This window comes from Piliocolobus tephrosceles, chromosome 17, assembly GCF_002776525.5.
Source record: "Piliocolobus tephrosceles isolate RC106 chromosome 17, ASM277652v3, whole genome shotgun sequence".
NCBI classification, from domain to species: Eukaryota; Metazoa; Chordata; class Mammalia; order Primates; family Cercopithecidae; genus Piliocolobus; species Piliocolobus tephrosceles.
The window spans coordinates 73,895,956-73,918,893 of record NC_045450.1 but is presented as its reverse complement, the minus strand read 5'-3'; the positions used below and the strand labels follow the sequence as shown (position 1 = coordinate 73,918,893).

At 56.8% G+C, this 22,938-nt stretch overlaps 2 protein-coding genes across 2 annotated transcripts in view; one reads left to right on the top strand and one right to left on the bottom strand.

The window, feature by feature from the left end:
- Positions 1-11,792: 11,792 nt before the first annotated feature.
- On the top strand, positions 11,793-16,937 carry SLC22A31 (solute carrier family 22 member 31). The gene is made up of 9 exons (XM_031934408.1): positions 11,793-12,084; positions 13,057-13,101; positions 13,306-13,460; positions 13,668-13,836; positions 14,047-14,192; positions 14,294-14,402; positions 14,510-14,724; positions 15,437-15,548; positions 16,392-16,937. The coding sequence occupies exons 1-9, from the start codon at positions 12,056-12,058 to the stop codon at positions 16,696-16,698; spliced, it is 1,287 nt and encodes a 428-aa protein (XP_031790268.1). The 5' UTR covers positions 11,793-12,055; the 3' UTR covers positions 16,699-16,937.
- A 264-nt stretch (positions 16,938-17,201) lies between these two features.
- CDH15 (cadherin 15) overlaps positions 17,202-22,938 on the bottom strand; it is a 21,652-nt gene continuing 15,915 nt past the window's right edge. Inside the window, exons 8-14 of the mRNA XM_023229007.1 lie at positions 21,631-21,884; positions 20,654-20,796; positions 20,229-20,468; positions 19,691-19,930; positions 19,066-19,202; positions 18,762-18,920; positions 17,202-17,830 (exon numbers count right to left, since the gene is read on the bottom strand). Of these exons, the coding sequence (XP_023084775.1) occupies positions 17,630-17,830; positions 18,762-18,920; positions 19,066-19,202; positions 19,691-19,930; positions 20,229-20,468; positions 20,654-20,796; positions 21,631-21,884 (1,374 nt within the window). The 3' untranslated portion in view covers positions 17,202-17,629. The remainder of the gene's footprint in view (positions 17,831-18,761; positions 18,921-19,065; positions 19,203-19,690; positions 19,931-20,228; positions 20,469-20,653; positions 20,797-21,630; positions 21,885-22,938) is intronic.

Here is a 22,938-nt window from a genome sequence, read left to right as displayed (position 1 = left end):
GATGAGAACAAGGTGGAAAGGATGGGGACAGGGAAGATGTCCTCTGAAGATAACATTCTGTTCAGTTCTGATGTCCAAACCACGTTATTTCTTTACATTCTTAATTTAAAAAAATCAACATAGGGCCAAGCACGGACTCACGCCTGTAATCCCAGCACTTTGGGAGGACAAGGCATGAGGATCACTTTGGGCCAGGAGTTCAAGACCAGCCTGGCCAACATGGCATAACCCCATCTCTACTAACCATACAAAAAAAATTAGCTGGGCATGGTGGTGGGCACCTGTGATCCCAGCTACTCCGGAGGCTGAGATAGGAGAATTTCCTGAACGTGGGAGGCAGAGGTTGCAGTGAACTGAGATTGCACCACTGCACTCCAGCCTAGGTGACAGAGTGAGACCCTGTCTCAAAAAAAAAAAAAAAAAAAGCAACAAAACCCAACGTGGATAGAGGGACAACACAAAATGTAATATGCACAGAAATAATCAAACTGAACTTGGTATAGATGAGTAACAAAACCGTGTAACAAGAAACACAGCAAAGACTGAGCTTGGCCGGGCACGGTGGGCAGAGGCAGGCGGATCACGAGGTCAGGAGATCGAGACCATCCTGGCTAACACGGTGAAACCCCGTCTCTACTAAAAATATAAAAAATTAGCCAGGTATGGTGGCGGGTGCCTGTAGTCCCAGCTACTCGGGAGGCTGAGCCAGGAGAGTCGCGTGAACCCAGGAGGCGGAGCTTGCAGTGAGCTGCGATCACGCCACTGCACTCCAGCCTGGGCGACAGAGCAAGACTCCCCCTCAAAAAAAAAAAGACTGAGCTTGAGCATTAGGAGGACAGCACACCCAGTGGCCCACGCCTGTGGGCAGAGGTGAGAATGTAGAGGCCTCTGTCGTGTCTAGGAAGTGGCTTCCCTACTCTCCCACCAGTTCCTTATAGAATTTTTACGAATTGTGGATAGGGGACTTGTGATGTTGCCTTGGTTGGTCTTGAACTCCTGACTTCAGCAATCCTCATGCCTTTGCCTGGGGTGATACGTGTGAGCCACCATACTGGTCTCCCACTTCCTTTAAAGGGGCCATTCAGGCATTTGCCTGTGAATTTCTAGGTATATATACAGTAAGTCCTCAATGTCCGTGTAAACAGGTTCAAGTCCAAATTCCAAGACCCCCTGGACGGCATTAAGTGGGGACTTGACTATGTTTTGGTCGTTACCATGCTCTGGCTCCCACTCCCTCACCCTGCTCCCCTCCCCGTCCCGCTCTCTCTGCCCCAGTCTTCCCTCCTGGGACCTAGGGACAGAGGACTAACCTTTTCCGCTCCTGGACCCCACCCTGCCCAGGGTCTGTAGGTAATACATCTTTGAATATGTTTCCTATTGCAGCAGTTGAATTTGTGCCTTCCACCAGAAAGACCAGGGGATGCCCAGGCTGCATTTTTCTGGAGACCTAGGGTGGCAGGGGGGATAAAAGGGCAGGCTACCAGCACCAGAGCCATGGTCAGGCAGGCACAAGCTGGACACAGGTCAGACAAGAGCCACGGGGCGTCTGTCAGCGTGAGCAAATTCCCCATGGGATGGACCCCAGATCGCAGGTTGGACAATGAGGCATTGGGCCTTCCACCATGTAAAAGCTGCATCCTGTCAAAGGTGCATGGCAAACGCCATGTCCAGCCCCTTTGTTTCCCATGAGCACCGGGCTGCCAGCTGCCTGGCACTAGAACCTAGTTTAGCTAAGGGCTCTCAAGACAGGGTAGAGGGAGTCCTCAGAGGCTCTGCTGACACTCAGTACAACAGAGTGACAGGTGGCAGCCTGGCCCCAAACTGCAGCTTGTGTGTGAGTCACAACCACAGTGAAGGGCCTCCAGTACGTGTTCCAGGTGAGAGCAAGCGAGCGTACTCTGCTCATCTCTGCCGCTGAATACACCACCAAACCTGGACAGAACGTATGGAAAGGACACTGAAGACTGAGAAGTAAACAGCAGCAAGGAGAGCTGGGAAAATGCCAGATTTTGAAGTTCTGCCAAGATGATGCAGGGCAGGTGTGCCCCAAATTTGGGCTTGGCCCAGGAGGGTTCTTGGCTTCACCCAGGAAAGAACGTAAGGGTGAGCCTGGGGCAGGAGAAGGCAGGGTTACGGAGGCAGCCATGTATGGAGAGTGGCTGCTCCTTGCAAAGCAGGGCTACCCCACAGGCAGTGCATGCAGAGGAGCTGTAGATGGGCTATTGGCAGCTGTATTTATTTATTTTTTTGAGACAATCTCGCTCTGTCGCCCAGGCTGGAGTGCAGTGGTACGATCTTGGCTCACTGTAACCTCCACCTCCTGGTTCAAATGATTCTCCTATGTCAGCCTCCTGAGTAGCTGGGATTACAGGTGCCTGCCACCACGCCTGGCTAATTTTTGTGTTTATAGTAGAGATGAGGTTTTGCTGTGTTGGTCGAGCTGGTCTCAAACTCCTGACCTCAAGTGACCCACACACCTCAGCCTCCCAAAGTGCCCGATTATAGGTGTGAGCCACCATGCCCGGCTGGCAGCTGTATTTATACCCACTTTTAACTATATGCAAATTAAGGGACTTTTTAGAACTTTCTAGAGTTTCTGGAGTTTCCAGAACTATGTAAGGTAACTTTCGGTCATGTCCATGGGCATGTGGCCATACTTGGTCTTCTTTGGGTGTTTGGTCTTATTTCTTTTTTTTTTTTTTTTTTGAGACGGAGTCTCGCTCTGTTGCCCAGGCTGGAGTGCAGTGGTGCCATCTTGGCTCACTGAAACCTCCACCTCCCATGTTCAAGTGATTCTCCTGCCTCAGCCTCCTGAGTAGCTGGGATGAAAGGCATGGGCCACCATGCCTAATTTTTTTTTTCTTTCTGAGATAGAGTCTCACTCTGTCACCCAGGCTGGAGTGCAGTGGCATGATCTGGGCTCACTGCAAGCTCCACCTCCCGGGTTCACGCCATTCTTCTGCCTCAGCCTCCTGAGTAGCTGGGACTACAGGCGCCCGCCACCACGCCCGGCTAATTTTTTATATCTTTAGTAGAGATGGGGTTTCACCGTTTTAGCCAGGATGGTCTCGATCTCCTGACCTCGTGATCTGCCCACATTGGCCTCCCGAAGTGCTGGGATTCCAGGTGTGAGCTGCTGCGCCTGGCCTGGGCTTATTTTGTTCATTTGTTTAGTTTATAGGTGCCCTTTTATTTATCAGCCAATTTGATAGCATGCTAGGCATAACACACATCACATAAGCAAAGCAACCTAAATAAGAGAGCTGGATCCAAGTTATTTACAAAATTGGGACCTCTCTCCCTGGCTAAACTTTGTTTGCTCTAATGGATGTTGCAGGACAGGTGAGGCTCCTTGCAGAGCCAAGTCCAAGCAATAGGCAGTGCACCCAGAGTAGCCACATAGAGGCTGCTGGCAGCTGTATTTACCCACTTTTAATTACACTCAAACTAAAGAGGTTATTTATTTTTTATTTTTTGAGACCAAGTCTCGCTCTGTTGCTCAGGCTGGAGTGCACTCGTGGGATCTTCGCTCACTACAGCCTCCGCCTCCCAGGTTCAAGAGATTTGCCTGCCCGGGTGCAGTGGCTCATGCCTGTAATCCCAGCACTTTGGGAGGCCAAGGCGGGGAGATCATGAGGTCAGGAGTTCGAGACCAGCCTGGCCAAGATGGTGAAACCCTGTCTCTACTAAAAATACAAAAATTACCTGGGCGTGATGGAGCATGCCTGTAATCCCAGCTACTCAGGAGGCTGCCGCAAGAGAACCTCTTGAACCCGGGAGGCGGAGGTTACAGTGAGCTGAGATTGCAGTACTGCATTCCAGCCTGGGTGACAGAGTAAGACTCCATCTCAAAATAAAACAAAACAAAAAAACAAAACCAGAAATATCTCAAATCAACTTAAAGAACCAGAAAGTAACAACCTAAACCCAAAGCTGGTAGAAATAAAATAATAAAGATTAGAACAAAAATAACAGAAATGAAAAGTAGAGGACGAAACCAAAAGTTGATTTTTTGAAAAGATCAACAAAATTGACACACTTTTTGCCAGATGGACTACGAAAAAAAGAGAACACTCAGGTTACTAATAGCGGAAATCAAAGTGGGGACATTACTATTGATTCTACAGAAATAAGAAGACTGTAAGAGAATATTATGAAAACATCGTCCACCAATTGTATAATCCAGATGAAATGAACACACTCCCAGACACATTAAACATACCAAGACTAAATCATGAAGAAGTTAGAAATCTGAGTGGACCTGTAACTAATATGGAAATAGAATCATTAGTCAAAATTCTGATAAAGAAAAGCCCTGGCCGGCACGGTGCTTACACCTGTGATCCCATCTGTACTAAAAATACAAAAAAAATTAGCTGGGCATGGTGGCACACATTTACAGTCCCAGCTACTCGGGAGGCTCAGGCAGGAGAACTGCTTGAACCTGGGAGGCAGAAGTTACAGTGAGCCAAGATCGTGCCACTGCACTCCAGCCTGGGTGACAGAGTGAGACTCCATCTCAAAAAAAAAAAAAAAAGAAAAGAAAAGAAAAGAAAAGCTCTAGACCTGATGTCTTCACTAGTGAATTCTACCACATGATTAAAGATGATTTAATGTTAAAAAAATTTCTCAGCTGGGCATGGTGGCTTACGCCTGTAATCCCAGCACTTTGGGAGGCCGAGGCGGGCAGATCACAAGGTCAGGAGATTGAGACCATCCTGGCTAACACGGTGAAACCACATCTCTACTAAAAATACAAAAAATTAGCCGAGCGAGGTGGCGGCGCCTGTAGTCCCAGCTACTCGGGAGGCTGAGGCAGGAGAATGCCGAGAACCTGGGAGGCGGAGCTTGCAGCGAGCCGAGATCGTGCCACTGCACTCTAGCCTGGGTGACAGAGCGAGACTCCATCTAAAAAAAAAAAACTCAAACACTTCCAAAACACTTAAGAGGAGGAAATACTTCTTAACTCTTTCTATGAAGCTCGCATTACTCTGACACCAAAGCGTGTCAGAGATATGATAAGAAAACTGGAGACTAATATCCCTAATGAATATTAACATAAAAAACAACAAAATAGGCCAGGCGTGGTGGCTCACGCCTGTAATCCCAGCACTTTGGGAGGCCGAGGAGGGAGGATCATGAGGTCAGGAGATAGAGACCATCTTGGTTAACACAGTGAAACCCCGTCTGTACTAAAAATACAAAAAAAATTAGCCGGGCTTGGTGGTGGGTACCAGTACTCCCAGTTACTTGGGAGGCTGAGGCAGGAGAATGGCGTGAACCTGGGAAGTGGAGCTTGCAGTGAGCTGAGATTGTGCCACTGCACTCCAGCCTGGGCAACAGAGCAAGACTCCATCTCAAAAAAATAAATAAAATAAAATAAAATAAAAGTCACCCAAATTGGAAAGCAAGAAGTAAAATTATCTGTTTGCAGAGGATGTGATCTTATATACAGGAAATCCTTGAAGATTACACACACAGACAAAATATGTTGGAACTAATAAATGAATTCAGCAAAGTAGCAGGATAAATGTCAAAATGCAAAACCAGTGCATTTCTATATACTATCAACGAACAATCTAAAAAAGCATTTTCAAAAATAATTGTACTTACAACAGCATCTTGGCTGGGTGTGATGGCTCACGCCTGTAATCCCAGCACTTTGGAAGGCCGAGGTGGGCGGGGTCACCTGAGGTCAGGAGTTCAAAACCTGGCCAACATAGTGAAACCGCATGTCTACTAAGAATACAGAAAAAGTAGCCAGGCATGGTGGCAGGCACCTGTAATCTCAGCTACTTGGGAGGCTGAGGCAGGAGAATTGCTTGAACCCGGGGGGCGGAGGCAGTGAGCCAAGATCATGCCACTGCACTCCAGCTTGGGTGACAGAGCAAGACTCCACCTCAAAAAATAAAAGAATAAAATATTGCCGAGGTGGATGGATCATGAGGTCAGGAGATCGAGACCATCCTGGCTAACACAGTGAAATCCCATCTCTACTAAAAATACAAAAAATTAGCTGGGTGTGGTGGCACGCACGTATACTCCCAGCTACTCGGGAGTCTAAGGCAGGAGAATTGCTTGAACCCGGAAGGCAGAGGTTGCCGCGAGCCAAGATCGTGCCACTGCACTCCAGCCTGGGTGACAGAGCGAGACTCTGTCTCAAAAAAAAAAAAAAAAAAAAAAAAAAGAATAAAATACTTAGTAACTACCTTAACCAAGGAGGTAAAAGAATTGTGCAATAAAAATCTACAAAATGCTGGTGAAAAAAAATTAAAGAAAGTATAAACAAATGAAAACACATCCCATGTTCATGGATTAGAAGAATTAATATTGTTAAAAATGTCAACACTGCCCATATAAATCTACAGATTCAATGCAATCAGTTTTGATTAATTCAAAACAGTATTAATTCTTCTTCTTCTTCTTTTTTTTTTTTTGAGACGGAGTCTGGCTCTGTCGCCCAGGCTGCAGTGCAGTGGCCGGATCTCAGCTCACTGCAAGCTCCGCCTCCCGGGTTTACGCCATTCTCCTGCCTCAGCCTCCCGAGTAGCTGGGACTACAGGCGCCCACCACCTCGCCTGGCTAGTTTTTGTATGTTTAGTAGAGACGGGGTTTCACCGTGTTAGCCAGGATGGTCTCGATCTCCTGACCTCGTGATCCGCCCGTCTCGGCCTCCCAAAGTGCTGGGATTACAGGCTTGAGCCACCGCACCCGGCCATTAATTCTTCTATCAAAAGATTTTGATAGGGAATTCGTATCAAAGTCCCAGTGACATTGTTTTTACAGAAAAACTCATTTAAAAATTCATATGGAACCTCGAGGAACCCCAAGTAGTCAAAGTATTTTTTAAAAAGAACAAAGCTGGAGGACTCACAATTTCTGATTTCAAAACTTACTTCAGGCCAGGCAAAGTGTTTCACATCTGCAATCCTAGCACTTTGGGAGGCTGAGGCGGGTGGTGGGAAACACAATGAAACCTCGTCTCTACTAAAATACAAAAAATTAGCCGGGCTTGGCGGCACGTGCTTGTAGTCCCAGATAGTCGGGAGGCTGAGGCAGGAGAATCGCTTGAACCCGGGAGGCGGAGGTTGCAGTGAGCCAGGATTGCACCGCTATACTCCAGCCTGAAGGACAGAGTGAGACTCTGTCTCCAAGAAAAAAAAAAAGAAAAAAGAAAAGAAAAATCTCACTTAAAATCTTCAGTAATTGGTTTGTGTGTGGTGGCTCACAACTGTTATCCCAGCACTTTGGGAGGCCAAGGCGGGTGGATTACCTGAGTTGGGGAGTTCAAGACCAGCCTGACCAACATGGAGAAACCCGGTCTCTATTAAAAATACAAAATTTAGCCGGGCGTGCTGGTGCATGCCTGTAATCCCAGCTACTTGGGAGGCTGAGGCAGAAGAATCGCTTGAACCTGAGAGGCAGATGTTGCAGTGAGCCGAGATCAGGCCATTGCACTCCAGCCTGGGCAACAAGAGTGAAACTCCGGCTCAAAAACAAACAAACAAGCAACAACAGGGAAAAACCAAAACAAAAATCTTCAGTAATCAAAACAGTGTAGTACTGGCATGAAGACAGCCATCTAGACCAATGGAATAGAATGGAGAGCCCAGAAATGAACACTCCTAAATATGGTTGAACGATTTTTGACAAGGGTGCCAAGACCAGTCAATGAAGAAAGGAAAGTGGTTTTTCAACAAATGGTGCTGGGGAAACTAAATATCTTCATGCAAAAGAATGCAGCTGTACTCTTACCTAACAGCAGATACAAAAATTACCTAAAAATGCCCCGTCTCTACTAAAAAAATACAAAACCTAGCCGGGCGAGGTGGCAGGCGCCTGTAGTCCCAGCTGCTCAAGAGGCTGAGGCAGGAGAATGGCGTGAATCCAGGAGGTGGAGCTTGCAGTGAGCTGAGATCCGGCCACTGCACTCTAGCCTGGGCGACAGAGCCAGACTCCGTCTCAAAAAAAAAAAAAAATTACCTAAAAATGGATCAAATACCTTAATGTAAGACCTTAACTTATTACACTCTTAGAAGCAAGCATAGGGCAAAAGCTTCATGACACGAGACCTGGCAATGATTTCCTGCATAGGACACCCAAGGCACATGTAAGAAAAGGAAAAACAGATTGACCTTCATGAAAATGAAAACAAATTGTGCATCAAAAGACAATATCAATACAGTAAAAGGGCTACTCACAGAATGGGAGAAAATGTTTGGAAATCATATATATAATAATGGATTAATATCTAGAACAAAGAGAGAACTGCTAATGCTCAATAACGACAACAACAAAAAGGAACAGCCCAATTCAAAAATGGGCAAAGGACTTGGACAGATATTTCTCCAAAGAAGATATACAAATGACCAATAAGAACATGAAAAGATGTTCGACACTGCTAATCATTAGGAAAAAGCAAACGAAAACTACAATGAAATGCCATCCCACATCTATTATTGGGATGACTACTATCAAAAAACCAGAAAATAACAGTGTGGGTGAGGATGGGGAGAAATCGGTACCCTGCTGCTAGAAATGTACAATAGTGCAGCCACTGTAGAAACAGTATGGTGATTCCTGAAACAGTTAAAAATAGAACTACCCGCCGGGTGCGGTGGCTCAAGCCTGTAATCCCAGCACTTTGGGAGGCCGAGATGGGCAGATCACGAGGTCAGGAGATCGAGACCATCCTGGCTAACACGGTGAAACCCCGTCTCTAAAAAATACAAAAAACTAGCCGGGCGAGGTGGTGGGCACCTGTAGTCCCAGCTACTCGGGAGGCTGAGGCAGGAGAATGGCGTAAACCCAGGAGGCGGAGCTTGCAGTGAGTCGAGATCCGGCCACTGCACTCCAGCCTGGGAGACAGCGCAAGACTCCCTCTCAAAAAAAAAAAAAAAAAAAAAAATAGAACTACCCTATGATTCAGCAATTCCATTTCTAGGTATATACATTGAAACTAATTCAAAGCAGGGTCTCAAGGAGATATTTATATTTCATGTTCATAACAGCATTATTCACAACTGCCTAAGCTGGAAGCAACCTGGTTTACAGAAACAGATGAATGGGTAAGCCAAATGTGACATACCCATACAATGGAGTATTACTCTGCCTTTAAAAGGAAGGAAATTCTGACATATGGAAGGATATGAATGAATCTTGAGGACATTATGCCAAGTGAAATAAACCATTCACAAAAAGAAAAATACCGTATTATAAGACAGACTTAGCGTAGTCAAAATCCCAGACAGAACATAGAATGCTGGTTCCCCGGGGCCAGGGGGCGGGCTATGGGGAGTTATTTTTAAGGAGCATCGAGTTTCTGTTTTACAGGGTGAACAGAGTTAAGGAGCTGGATGGGGGTGATGGCTGCAGCATACTGTGAATGTATTTGATACCACTGAACTGCACACTTAAAATAGTTAAGATGATACGTTTTGTTGTGTTTTACCACAATAAAATAACTGAAACAAAAGGGAAGATGGTTATTGGCAAGGATGTCGGGGAACGGGGACCCTCCCGTATTTGCTGGTGGTGAAATCGAACCGCTGCAGAAAACCGCTCTGCGGTTTCACAAACAGTTCACCGCCTATGGCCCGGCTATTCCACGCCTGGACATACACCAAAGATAAACGGAAACGGGCACCCAAATACTTGCACGAAAATGTTCATCGTGTCACTGGACACAAAAGGCAAAAAGTAGAAACAGCCCACTGTCCATCAACAGAGGAAGACGGAAGCAACGTGTGGGCTCCATCCACGGAATATGATTCTCTCCTGAGAAGAGCCGGGCCTGATCCCCGCTCCGCCGCGGACGAACCTTGAAGACGCGATTCTAAGCGGAAGACGCCGGCACACAACAGCCACAGCCCGCGGGGCTGCACCGAGCGGAGGTCGGCACAGGCAGGTGCGCGGAGCGGGGGCTGCAGGGCCCGGGAGGGCGCGGGGAGCGGCTGCCCACGGGCCCGCTCCGCTCGGGCAGAGGCTGTTCCGGAGCCCGGGACGGTGCAGGTCCCGCAACCCCGCGGGGGGCGCCGAGCTGAGCCCCGCGACGCGGTGTGTGTGACGTGAGTTCCACGTCGATGAGGCTGAGGACGCGAACGGCGTTCTGAAACGCAGACACGTGCCAATTCGAATGTTCACGCGAGCGCAGAGCCCACTGACAGCAAAACAAGACAAACCGGGAGTCAGAAAGCTCAGCAGCGGCCCACAGGATCCACCGTGATGTTTCTCACCAATTACCGCGAAAACAACCGGACTTGAAAATAAACGCGACCCACCTGGTTCTCGGAAGGGGACGAGGATCCGGGCGAAAGGCGTCAGTTCTCCCTCGCTCGCCCCGTAGACGCCGCGCAGGCCCCGAGCTCCCGAACGGCGGTTTCAGACCCCGCGGGTCACCTGGGAGCTCCTCCCGCAGAACCAGCCAAAAGCTCCCAGCGCGGAGGAGGGCGGGCGGCTTCCCTCCCGGACCTCGCCCCGCCCGCGCGGACGCCCCCGGCCCCACGCGGGGACCACCCTGGGACGCCCGCCGGACCCCGCGCGCCTGCGAGCAACCTGCGTGCACCTGCGCCCCGCGCGCACCTGAGCGCTCCCGGCCACGCCCCCCGGCTCCCACGTGCCTCCCTCACTGGGCCCCGCCCCCTCACTGTTCGGCCGCAAACCCCGCCCCTCAACCTCCCCGCCTACGCCCCAGATCGGGCCCCGCCCCAATCAGCCCCCGCCCACTCACGCCTTAGGCCCCGCCCCACAGACCCCGCCCACACCCCGCCTCCGCAGGACTCGGGCCCCGCCCCTTAAGGCCTCGCCTCAAAGCCCCGCCCAGCGGCCCTCCCGGGTCCAGGCCCCGTCCCGCCCCGAGCGCAGCCCGCGACCGATGGAGCAGGAGGCGCGGGTGCTGAGAGCTGCAGGCGGCTTCGGCCGGGCCCGGCGCCTGCTGGCCGCCGCCTCGTGGGTACCCTGCATAGTGCTGGGGCTGGCGCTGAGCTCCGAGGCGCTGCTCACCGCTCAGCCCGGGCACCACTGCCGGCCGGACCCTGCGCTGTTGCCCCCCGCGCTGCGCGCCCTGCGCGGACCCGCGCTGCTGGACGCCGCCATCCCGCGCCTGGGGCCCACGCGCACCCCGAGCCCCTGCCTGCTCCTGCGCTACCCCGATTCCGCGCCCCGCACCTGCCCTGGTCCGCGCCCCGCGCCGGCACCCAACGGCACCCGGCCCTGCACACGCGGCTGGCTCTACGCGCTGCCCGCCGCCGGCCTCCTACAAAGCCCGGTCACCCAGGTGCGCCCCCGTCCCTGCTGCCCCGCCGTCCTCCCAGCCCCCAGACCGCCGAGGCCCTGGGTGTCCTTTCTCCATCCTCCCTGGCGCCTCTGACCCCGGTCCCCCGGCCGTCCTCCTGGGCTCCCCGCTCCGGGGCGGCCCTGGTCCGACGGTGCCGCAGACGCGCGCGCACGGGCCAGGCCCGCGGAGAGGCTGCTCCCAGGGGCCGGGAGGGGGCTGAATCTGGGCCTGGGGGCTGCCAGGCGCGGGGCGGCCTGGGGCTCAGGGGGACTGGAGCTGAAGGCGAGGGCGGCCCGCGCCGGTGGAGGAGCAGGGCCTGGAATCTGCCTCACGACCACCAGCGTCTGGAGCAGACCGTGGCTTTGGGCTGGCTTGCCAAGGCAGAGTCTCTGCTCGGAGGGACTGACGTGGTCAGCACAGACTAGGAAAGGCGGGCTTCCCATCGGCGAGGGGCGCGGAGGCTGGGCTGGAGGCAGCATTGCCTGAAGGGAAACCTTGACGGTCTGCGTGGGAAGAGATGGGGAGGCGGGCGGCAGGGACCTCCAGGCCCCTTTCATCCCTTTCCACGCTGGGGCTGAGACCTGCCCACCCCTGCGGCAGCCTTTACCCTGCGGCCCCCACCCCCCACCCTGGGAGGATTGGCCCCATTGTGGAAACTGGGACGGGGTTGCCACATCTCCGCAAGGGCTGCCTGGGGCCCTGGAACCCGCCGGGCTTCTCTCTCCACCCCGCTCACTCCCACCTCCCGCCTGCCCTCCTGTTTGGCTCCTGGATCCAGGAATGCCCCATCGGCTTTCACAAAACGTCAGGTTTGAAAGTAAAATCTCGGGTGTAGCACGGCCCCCAGCAGTAGATTAAGCTTGGCAAGAAGATCCAGGAACTGGAAGGGGTGGGGGAGGCGCAGAGCTCAGGTCAAGGTCAAGGGCCTCGCCAGGAATTGCAGCTGAGCACAGCTCTCCAGCGGCTGCCTGAGTCCCTCTTGAAATGGGCAGGGCAGGGAAGGCGTGGGCACCAGCGCAGGTGCTGGGGCTCATTTCTTAGGCCTGTGTCATGGCCCTTGCCCGTCTGGGATGGGGGCTGTGTCTATGATGCCACCGTGGCCGTCCCTTGGGTCCCTCGGAATGGGAGGTGGAAACAGGTCGGATAAGATCCAGCCCCACGGCCGGGCGCGGTGGCTCAAGCCTGTAATCCCAGCACTTTGGGAGGCCGAGACGGGCGGATCACGAGGTCAGGAGATCGAGACCATCCTGGCTAACATGGTGAAACCCCGTCTCTACTAAAAAAAATACAAAAAATTAGCCTGGCGAGGTGGCGGGCGCCTGTAGTCCCAGCTACTCGGGAGGCTGAGGCAGGAGAATGGCGCGAACCCGGGAGGCGGAGCTTGCAGTGAGCTGAGATCCGGCCACTGCCCTCCAGCCCGGGCGACAGTCACAGAGCGAGACTCCGTCAAAAAAAAAAAAAAAAAAAAAAAAGATCCAGCCCCACGTGGGGGGGAGAGCAGAAGTGGGGGAGGCCCTATCTAGGGGCAAGCAGAAAACTTAGGGTGGGCAGATCCCCCCGACCCCTTTGCAGGGAGTGCCAGAGTCCAGAGAGGCTGCTGTGTGACCTGGACCAAGCCCCTTGTCCTCTCATGCCTCAGTTCCCCTTCTCTCCACGGAGGGATGGAGCAGGACATGGAGGGCCCCTTCCGGTAGCCATTCGGGGACTCCTTGCACCTGTCCCCGGCGAGGAGACAGGGGAGGGTCCTGAGCTGGCCTCCACGTGGCTGCTGTTCCCCACAGTGGAACCTCGTGTGTGGAGACAGCTGGAAGGTTCCGCTGGAGCAGGTGAGCCACCTCCTGGGCTGGCTGCTGGGCTGTGTCGTCCTGGGAGCAGGCTGTGACCGGTGAGGCCCCTTCTCTTTTCCTGCTGCCCAGCAGCCCTCCCCTCCGCCCGCTCTCAGGGTTCAGCTAGACCTGGTGCTGCCAGGATGAAGGTTGGACCCTGGGTTATCCTGACGCTATCCAAGCATGTCCCCCACTGCCCACCAGGTTTGGCCGCCGGACAGTTTTTGTGGCCTCCCTGGTGCTGGCCACAGGCCTGGGGGCCAGTGAGGCCCTGGCTGCCAGCTTCCCTACCCTGCTGGTCCTGCGCCTACTCCACGGGGGGACATTGGCAGGGGCCCTCCTTGCCCTGTACCTGGCTCGTGAGTACCATGGGGGCTGCTGTCACTGGGGGAGGGGCCGTGGGTGGCCCGCAGGCCTCTGAGGCTCCCTCGCTGAGCGCCCCAAGCTGCAGGGACAGGGAGCAGTGAGTCCCCCTTGGGCAGGTCACCGATGGTCACTGCAGTTCCCGACGGAACTGTTCCATTCCCCGCCGAGGCCTCCACCTCAGCCTGTCTGTGTCTGCCCAGGCCTGGAGTTGTGTGACCCTCCGCACCGCCTGGCCTTCTCTGTGGGGGCTGGCCTTTTCTCGGTGGCAGGCACCCTGCTGCTGCCCGGCCTGGCTGCGCTTGTGCAGGACTGGCGTCTTCTGCAGGGGCTGGGAGCCCTGATGAGTGGACTCTTGCTACTCTTTTGGGGGTAAGTGTGGTGGGAGCTGGGACAGCAGCCCCCATGGGGGCTGAGTGTGTAGTTTCCCTCCCACACCAGGTAAGTGGCTGGGTCACAGGGTCACAGAGAACCACAGTGATGTCCTGCCCTGAGCCTGGGGGTAGGATGGGGGCCCTGGCCTCTGCCTCTCCTTCCAGGAGGAGGTGGAGGGAGCCGCGGGCATCCTCACCAACCCTGCAGGTTCCCGGCCCTGTTCCCCGAGTCTCCCTGCTGGCTGCTGGCCACGGGTCAGGTAGCTCGAGCCAGGAAGATCCTATGGCACTTTGCAGAAGCCAGCGGCGTGGACCCCGAGGACAGTTCCTTGGAGGAGAACTCCCTGGTTACAGGTCAGGCGCCTGCCAGGGAGGAGGGAGATTCGGGTACTGGAGGAGGGCTTTGGAGAGGCACTGCTCCTCACCCCCCTCCCCTCATGTCTCTGTGACTACAGAGCTGGCCATGCTGTCTGCGGGGAGCCCCCAGCCCCAGTACCAATCCCCACTGGGGCTCCTGCGCACCCAAGTCACCTGGAGAAATGGACTTATCTTGGGCTTCAGCTCGTGAGTTGAGGAAGGGCTGGGGTCCTGCACATTCCCCTGAGGGGTGGGTGTGTGGTCCCCAGAGTCCCCAGCTCTGGCTGGGCCCATAGCTTTGCCCTCTCTCCCAGGCTGGTTGGTGAAGGCATCAGAGCCAGCTTCCACCGCAGCCTGGCACCTCAGGTGCCGACCTTCTACCTGCCCTACTTCCTGGAGGCCGGCCTGGAGGCGGCAGCCTTGGTCTTCCTGCTCCTGACTGCAGATCGCTGTGGACGCCGCCCCGTCCTGCTGCTGGGCACCATGGCCACAGGCCTGGCATCCCTGCTGCTCCTCGCCGGGGCCCAGTGTGAGCTTGGGGACCCTGCAGGCCATACAGGGGCCATTGCGTTTGGGCTGAGGGTCTACCCCACCAGGGGGCCATAGTGCTGACAGGTGAGCAGCCTGGGGCGGCAGCCCAAGGCCAGCTGCTGTTTGTTTTCCTCTGATCCTTTTGGAAAGTCCAAAAGGATCTTTTGTGACTGGCCTAAAGTAAGGAGCCTGTCTGAGCCTAAAACACCTGCCCCAGCCACAGAATGCAGCACAGGCACAAGAGGTCGGGAGGCCAGGCTGGGTAAAACTCTTCCCAGAGTTCCAGGTGGCTGAGGCCGGCCATGGGCTGGCGTGGGAGGACCCATATACTCAGGGCCGGCCACGTGGTGTGCGGAGCTGGGTGCAAAATGAAATGCCGGCCTTGCTTCCAAAGTATTCAAGATTTTAGGACGGTTCTCGAAATTGCGAAGACAGTGGACAGCAGAGCAGTAGCTGAGCGCAGGCTGGGGTGGAGGTGGTTGGTGTGGCTGTGACTTGGGGTCAGGATTCTAATATCCTTAGAATCCAAGCCAGGCTGGAATCAGGCTGCAGAGGACAGGTTCCCCTGCCGGTTTCTCAGAGGGGCTGGAGAAGGAGGCCTGGGAAGTGGGTGGCCAGACAAGCAGTGTGGTCTTCTGGGGAGGGGCCCTGAGTGGCCAGGGTGGAAGGCCTTGGGGGAGAGGCTGGGAACCCCTATCCTTTGTCCTCAGATCTGCCGGGCTGGACCATGCTGTCCCTCTCTATCCTGGGGCTCCTGGCCTCCCAGGCTGTGTCCGCACTCAGCAGCCTCTTTGCAGCTGAGGTCTTCCCCACGGTGATCAGGTGAGCTTCAGGGCTGCCCGGCCACACAGCAGGGTCCAGGGCTCCCCCTGGGGAGGAGGGCCCAGGTGGACAGGAGGCCCTGTCCCCACACCCCACTCAGGTTCCTGCCTGTGATTCCTCCATCCAGTAAGGACTCGGGGTGAAGCGCTGCCCTGCTCCTGGATGGCGGGGGCCACTGCTTGCAGAAGGCTCTGGGCAGATGACTCAGGAACTGGGGAGGGAAGGCCATGCAGGCCTGAAGCGGGGTGTGCGGGGTGGGCGTAGAGATGAGGAAGCCTCCAGGAATGGCAGAATTCCAGGGGAAACCATCACTTTCCAATCTTCTTTTTTTTTTTTTTTTTTTTTGTTTTTTTTGTTTTTGAGAGGGAGTCTCCCTTTGTCGCCAGGCTGGAGTGCAGTTGTACGATCTCAGCTCACTGCAACCTCCAACTCTGGTCCAAGCGATTCTCCTGCCTCAGCCTCCCAAGTAGCTGGGATTACAGGCACGCGCCACCATGCGCAGCTAATTTTTGTATTTTTAGTAGAGACAGGGTTTCACCATGATAGCCAGGATGGTCTCGATCTCCTGACCTCGTGATCCAGCCGCCTCAGCCTCCCAAAGTGATGGGATTACAGGCGTGAGTCATCGCGCCCGGTCACTTTCCAGTCTTATAATGAACAGAGCAAAAAGTGCTCCAGGACGGGAAAGAGGTTTTTCCAAAACAATTTTTCAAATTAATATCCTCAGCCAGCAAACCTTAGGCTCTGCGGAGGCCGGGCCTTCCTGCTGCTCACTCTGGAGTCACATGCATGTCCCCATATCCGTTGCCCCACCAGCTGCCCCCAACACACTCTCTCCCACAGGGGGGCCGGGCTGGGCCTGGTGCTGGGGGCCGGGTTCCTGGGCCAGGCAGCTGGTCCCCTGGATGCCCTGCACGGCCGACGGGGCTTCTTTCTGCAACACGTCGTCTTCGCCTCCCTTGCTGTCCTCGCCCTGCTGTGTGTCCTGCTGCTGCCTGAGAGCCGAAGCCGGGGGCTGCCGCAGTCACTGCAGGACGCCGACCGCCTGCGTCGGTCCCCACTCCTGCGGGGCTGCCCCCGCCAGGACCACCTGCCCCTGCTGTCGCCCTCCGACTCCTGCTGGGCCGGCCACACCCCCGAGCAGCGCTAGTCCTGCCTGGTGGCCCTGGGAGCCAGAATGGGACTGAGGTCAAGGCCTGGAGCATGACTGAGTACCCCAGACATCTGGTCCAGGGGAAACACATTCGCCTCAGAAGCCCGTGTCTCAGTGCAGGTGGAGCCGTGGGGACAGCATGAAGGCGTCCTCAGCCAGGCCCCAGGCACTGGGAGGCCTTGGGTCTCCTCCCTGGCCACACCCAGCAGGTGTGGAGGATAAAGGCTTCCATGGAACTGGTTCCCTGGTTCTTCTCTCAGGCCACACCTGGGGCCTGGAGAGGCCTCACCTCTGCCTGCTCCCCACCTCTGGGCTCACTAGTGAGGAGCCAGGGTGTCAGCAGCTGCTCCATAGCCCCTGTCCAGGTAGTGGCAGCCCCTGGTCGCCCCCTGCCCCAGCCAAGCAGGGTGGGATGGGGGCCCAGCTCTCAGGTCCCTGCCAGGCCAGGCCTCACTGGCCCCATCCCCTTCATGGTCAGTGTGGCACTGGGCTCCCGCTCCGCATGAGAGAGACTAGCATGGTTTTCATTCAGATTTACCCAGGAGGTTTCTGTCTTTCATACAAAGATGAGATCCACTGGTAGGAGGCAAAGGTGGGACTAGCGGGGTGACCCCCATGGGGCCAATGGAGAGAAACTCTTCCCACCCCGGCAGGAAGGGTCCTCTTCTGGCTGCCCCATCCACACTCAGGTTCTGCCCCCAGACTTGGGCCCTCGCCTGCAGGAAGGAGGCTGCCCCAGGCCCATGGGGGTCAGGCCCGGTGACCTCAGGCTGCCTCTGCAGGGGCCATCGCTGCCACGCGGCCGGGGAGTGGCGTGTCCAGTTGCACCCCAGGGTCAGGCTGTCCGGCCTCTGTGTCTGGGTAGAGGTGCCCTGGGAGAAAGACCCTCCCTGGCCTGGTGGTCCCATCTGGCCCCTCGCTCCGACCCTCATGGGTGCCCGTACATATCTGCCAGCCGGGCGAAGCGGGGCCCCCAGTCCCTGAGGTAGTCGTAGTCCTGGTCCTCATCGCCCTGGCTGGACAAGATGGAGCTCAGGGTCCCCGCCACCGAGCCATCACCCTCGTAGTCATAGATGAGGGCTGTGTCGTAAGGCGGCACACTGGGGTCACTATCTGCAGCCTCCAAACCCTGCAAAGAGGCCCGGAGAGGTCAGGATGCACGGAGGGGCCAGCAGGTGCCCCACCGCCACCGCCACCGCCACAGCCCAGGGCAAAGTCAGCTCAAGGCAGAGGCTCAGGAAGGGGGAGCTGCCTATATCCGGGCGGAGGTCTCAGGGGAGGCAAAGCGTCCTGAGGGCACAGCAGCAGGATCTTGAGGAGGGGGCTGTGACTGCCCCTTCCTCAGGATTAGGCCAGCGGCCAGCCCGTCCCCCAGGGCTCTGCCCTGCCCCAGCAAGGTGGGAAGGGGTTGCTCCCCACCACCCTGGTCTCCTCATCCCGGCGGCCCCTGTCCACTCAAGGCAGAGCCTGGACCTCCCGGACACCTCCATCCGCAGGACGGCCCGCCTGCCTTTTGGAGGCTCTGTCTGCATGTCTGTCCTCTCAGCTCATGGGGACACGCACCCTCCTAACTGGGGGTGTACACCTTTGCTGAGGGCTGTCTCTGAGTCAGGTGCTACAGGTGCAGACGGATACAGAGGAGGGTTCCCTGTGCACCCCCACCCCAGATTTCCCATGTTCATGTTCACCCTGTGGACGGCAGGGAATCATTAACACGGCATCCAGAGGGGCTCCTATGGAGGCCTTGATTCCACTGAGAGCCACCAAAGCCCAGGGGGTGCTCCTGGGGCTCCCCCACCCACTCCACGGTGGACACAGGGCAGTGGATGGGTCTGTGGCCACTGCCACTCCATCCAGGCAAAGACCGGCATGGTGGGTGGAAGCTGAGGGCCCAGTTCCGATGGTGGCAATGGGGCTTCCACACTCCCGCCCACACATCATCTTGCTCTGCGGTGTCCTTGGGTGGCGCATAAGTGCATGCATGTGCAGGTGTGTAAGTGTGCATATGTGTGTGCACGTGTGTGTGCCAGTGTGACTGGGGTGTCCCCAGGAGCACCTACATCACTGATGAAGTCAGCAATGTCCAGGGGGCTGGTAGGCAGCGCTCGGGGTGGCTGGGGGTGCAGGCGGCTCTGTGGGGCATCTCTGCGCAGTGGCGGCAGCCCCAGAGGCAGGCTCAGCGCTGTCGGGTGACGCAGCTGGCTGATGTCGTAGGCGTCCTGTGGGCGAGGACATGGAACAGAGCCAGGCATCCCTCGGGTGGCTCTGGCGGAGGTCTCAGGTAGAGGTTCCTGGCCAGCTTGTATGAAGGCCCGCGACCTGGGTTCCTTGGGGACCCCTCCCCACCCAGGCCTGCCCCCTCACCTGGTCCTCCTCCCCGCCTCCCTGCTCATCGTAGTTGAGGACATTGTCTCGAAGGTCGTCCTGGGGGCCGTGCAGCAGCCCCTTGCCCCGCGACTGCTGCCGGAACCGTGCCCGGAGTGCCACGAGCAGGACTAGCACTGGGGAATGAAGGAACGCAGGCTGGGGCCAGGAACAGGACGCGACTTCAGGGACCGGGCTGCGAGGGAGGTGGGAGGAGGGGGGGGCGGGGCAAAAGGGGGCATGGCTGGTAACCGGGGGAGGGGTTGAGGGCGGAGCTTGGGATAGGGCGTGTCTGGCATGGAGGAGCCGGGTTGGGGAGGAGGGGGCGGGCTTGTGGAGGAGGGGGAGTGGCTGGTAAGGAGGAGCCGGCTTGGGGGATGGGGCGTGGCTGGCAAAGACCGGGCGGGGTTGAGTGGAAGGGGCGTGGCTGGTAATGAGGGTGGTGTTGGGGAGGAGGCGGGGCTGGGGAGAAAGGGGCGTGTCTTGTAGTGAGGGGGCGGGGTTAGGGAGGAGACCGAACGGGGAGGAAGGGGCGTGGCTGGTTGGGGCGTGGCTGGTTAGCAGCGGGCGGCCTGGGGAGGGTCCGAGGGTCTGAGGGTCCAGGTGGAGGTGGGCGCTCACTCACCCAGCAGCAGGAGGGCGCTGGCCAGCACGATGACCAGTGCGCCCAGGCTGAGGCCTGTGCCACCCGCCAGCAGCGCGGCGGCCCCCGGCAGGCAGACGCCGTCCTGGCCGCAGCGGCACACGGTCACGTTCAGCGGCTGCTCGCGCTGCTGGGGCGGCTGCCCCGAGTCCCGGAGCAGCAGGCTGAGGCGGTGCAGGCCTTCGGGGACCTGGTTTCGCGGCCGCAGGCGCGCATGGCTCACTGCGGAGGGCGCCCGTGGTGAGCGAGAGCCTCCCGAGGCCGCCCCTACCTCGCCTGTCCTCCTCGCGCCGAGACAGGGTGGGGAGTCCCGAGATCCTGGGCCTGGGTTCCCCCCACCCTCATCTGTCCTCTGGGTGCGATAAGTAACCCGCCCCGCACGAGCGGCGGGTGCCGGGGGGGCCCTGTTGCAGGACCACGGGGTTGCACGCCCCTCCGCCTCCTGCCCCTGGTCCCAGGCCGGAGTGTGGGATCCGGAGAGCGCGACGGTGGGGGGAGCGCGGCGGTGGGGGGAGCGCACCATTGACCTGGCTGAGGCTCCAGTTCCGGCCGAGCTCTGGGAGCCTGGGGCTCAGCTGGAAGTGGAAGGGGGCCCCATGGGGAGGCAGGTCCTCATCCGTGGCGCCCAGGAGGAGGCCGGGGCCCTGGTGCGGTTCGCTGCACAGGCTGCCCGGCGGCGGCAGGGCCAGTACGGGTGCGTGGTCGTTCACCTCCAGGATCTCAATGGACAGGGTGCCGGTGGCGGTGCGGGGCTGGGAGGCTGCAGGCGAGGGGGCCGTGGCTCGGTGACCCCGCCCCAACACCCCAGCCCGCCCCACCAGTCGGCTCAGAGGGGTGCAGCTCTGAGCCCCTGGGCGGCAATGGGCAGAGCCCTTGGACACCGGCAGGGGTGCTCAGCCGGGACAAGGCCGGGTCAGGGAGCCCCAAGCCAGCCGCTCCGCTCACCATCATCCTGGGCCAGGACAATGGCTCTGTACCAGCCGCCCTTGAGGAAGGGGGACGCCGGGCTGAGCACCCGCTGGGTCTGGATCCGGCCAGTGGCTGCGTCCACTTGCAACCAGTCTTCTGGGTCGTAGTCCTTGGAGTAGCTGATGCAGGGGAGGGGAAGAGCGGGATCTGAGTTTATCCCAGGGCCCCACAGGTGTGGTCAGGTATGGGTGCCTGACATGCACTGCACACACACACAGGCACACACACCTACCACATGCATGCACACATGCACACACTACACGTGTGCACACACACTCTTACATGCACATGCATGCACACACATGTATACACCACATACACATACATGCATATGCACAGCGCACACACATGCACATATATACCCATAGACACTCCCTCACACTTTGCACAACCCTCCCCCACCTATACACCACACGTATGTACCACACATGTGCACACACGTATGCACATACACATGTACACACAACCCATGTGAATATGATGGGAGCTGCAGTCACCGGCACCTCCTGTGAGGTGAGGAAACTGAGGCTCAGGGAGGGCAGGCAAGCTGTCCAGGGCCCTGAGACAGGGTGTGGCACCTAGTTAAGCCCCAGTCGGTGTTCGCCCTTCCTGGGCACCACGGACAGACAGGGATTCACAGGGCCAGGCTTGGGGTGAAATGAGATGTGAACGGCCAGTCTCTTGGGAGCAGGGGCCTCCGGGGATGGACACGGCTGGCAGGGACAGACGGTGGCACGCACAGGCTGGAGCCAGGCCTGTCCTAGGGGGTGAGTTCACCCCAACATGCACACACGGGGATGCTTGGGACTCGAGACCCTCCAGACCTTCAGGAACCCACACCAGCAAATGGCCCCTACACCCTCTGACCCTCAGAGCGCAGGGGTCACGGGCACCCGAAGCAGGAATGGGGCTGTTAGCCTCCTCTGCCTCCCCCAGTGCCTCGGGAGCCCCACCTGAGCCTCTGCAGCTGCTCTGTGTCAGGGTCCCAGGCAGAGAAGATGGCCACCAGAGTGCCTGCGGGTGCCCCCTCTGCTAGGCTGGTCCGAAGTGGGTTCTCCTGGAACACGGGGGGCTCGTTGGTGTCCTGCACATGCACGCGGACCTTGGCCTGGCCCCGCTCGGCCCTGGGGGCAGCCGCCTGCAACGGGGCCTCATTCTGCACCGACACTTTGAGCTCGTAGTGTTCACAGCTCTCATAGTCCAAGGCCTGAGGGAAGAAAGCACAGCCTGTTACTCACCCAATGCAAGTGTGGGCACCCGAGGGTAGGTGCCACAGGGGAGCCACTCCTTGGGTCTGTCCAGAGCGCCTGTACTTTCCTTCTGCCCATTTTTAACCTTGAAAAAACAAATTATGCAGGACGAGAAGGCACAAATAATATTATTAAAATGCTGGTTGTGTGTGGTGGTGGTTGGGGAGAAGCCCGAGGTCCAAGCACACGCTCTGCAGGGGTTTCAGTGAGGGTCGTTGGGGGGGATGTCGCCAGCCCCTGCAGTCACTTGATTTTAAATAAAGGAGATTAGGCCGGGCGCGGTAGCTCACGCCTGTAATCCCAGCACTTTTGGAGGCCGAGGCGAGTGGATCGCAAGGTCAGGAGATCGAGACCACGGTGAAACCCCGTCTCTACTAAAAATACAAAAAATTAGCCGGGCACTGTGGCGGGTGCCTGTAGTCCCAGCTACTCGGGAGGCTGAGTCAGGAGAATGGCGAGAACCCGGGAGGCGGAGCTTGCAGTGAGCCGAGATTGCGCCAGTGCACTCCAGCCTGGGCGACAGAGTGAGACTCAGTCAAAAATAATAATAATAAAAATAAATAAATAAAGGAGATCATCCTGGGTGACGTGGTTTGGCTTTATCCACTCAGGTGAAGGCTTTGAGAGCAAAACTGCATTTTCTCTACCTGGAAACGGCTGCATCAGCTCTGGCCTGTGGTCTGCACCTTAGACCTACCCAGCCAGACCTCAGCATCTCATGAGCCCATTTCTTGCAGTCCATCTCTTGCTGTGTCAGTATCTAAATACATCCATATCTACACGTGCATACATATCTGTGCATGTGTCTCCTATGGCCTCTGTTTCTCTGGTAGAACCAAGACTGACACAGGTGTGCAGCTGTGGTTTTGTACATGGATTTCACAGGAAAGGGAGGAAGGCTGGACAGAACAGAGTGGTGTAGGGTGTTCCCTGCCTTTGGCCCTCAAGCCCCATGGGTAGCATGGCGTGGGACACAGTCCTCAGGCTGGGGGGCTCCAGGCCCTCCCACAC

Bases quoted from the DNA above. Each gene is read 5' to 3' on its own strand.
- SLC22A31 (XM_031934408.1), top strand. From the start codon at position 12,056: ATGCCCCATCGGCTTTCACAAAACGTCAG. The intron at 12,085-13,056 runs GTTTGAAAGTAA...TGTTCCCCACAG, and splicing joins CGGCTTTCACAAAACGTCAG to TGGAACCTCGTGTGTGGAGA. The intron at 14,725-15,436 runs GTGAGCTTGGGG...CTTTGTCCTCAG, and splicing joins GCTCCTCGCCGGGGCCCAGT to ATCTGCCGGGCTGGACCATG.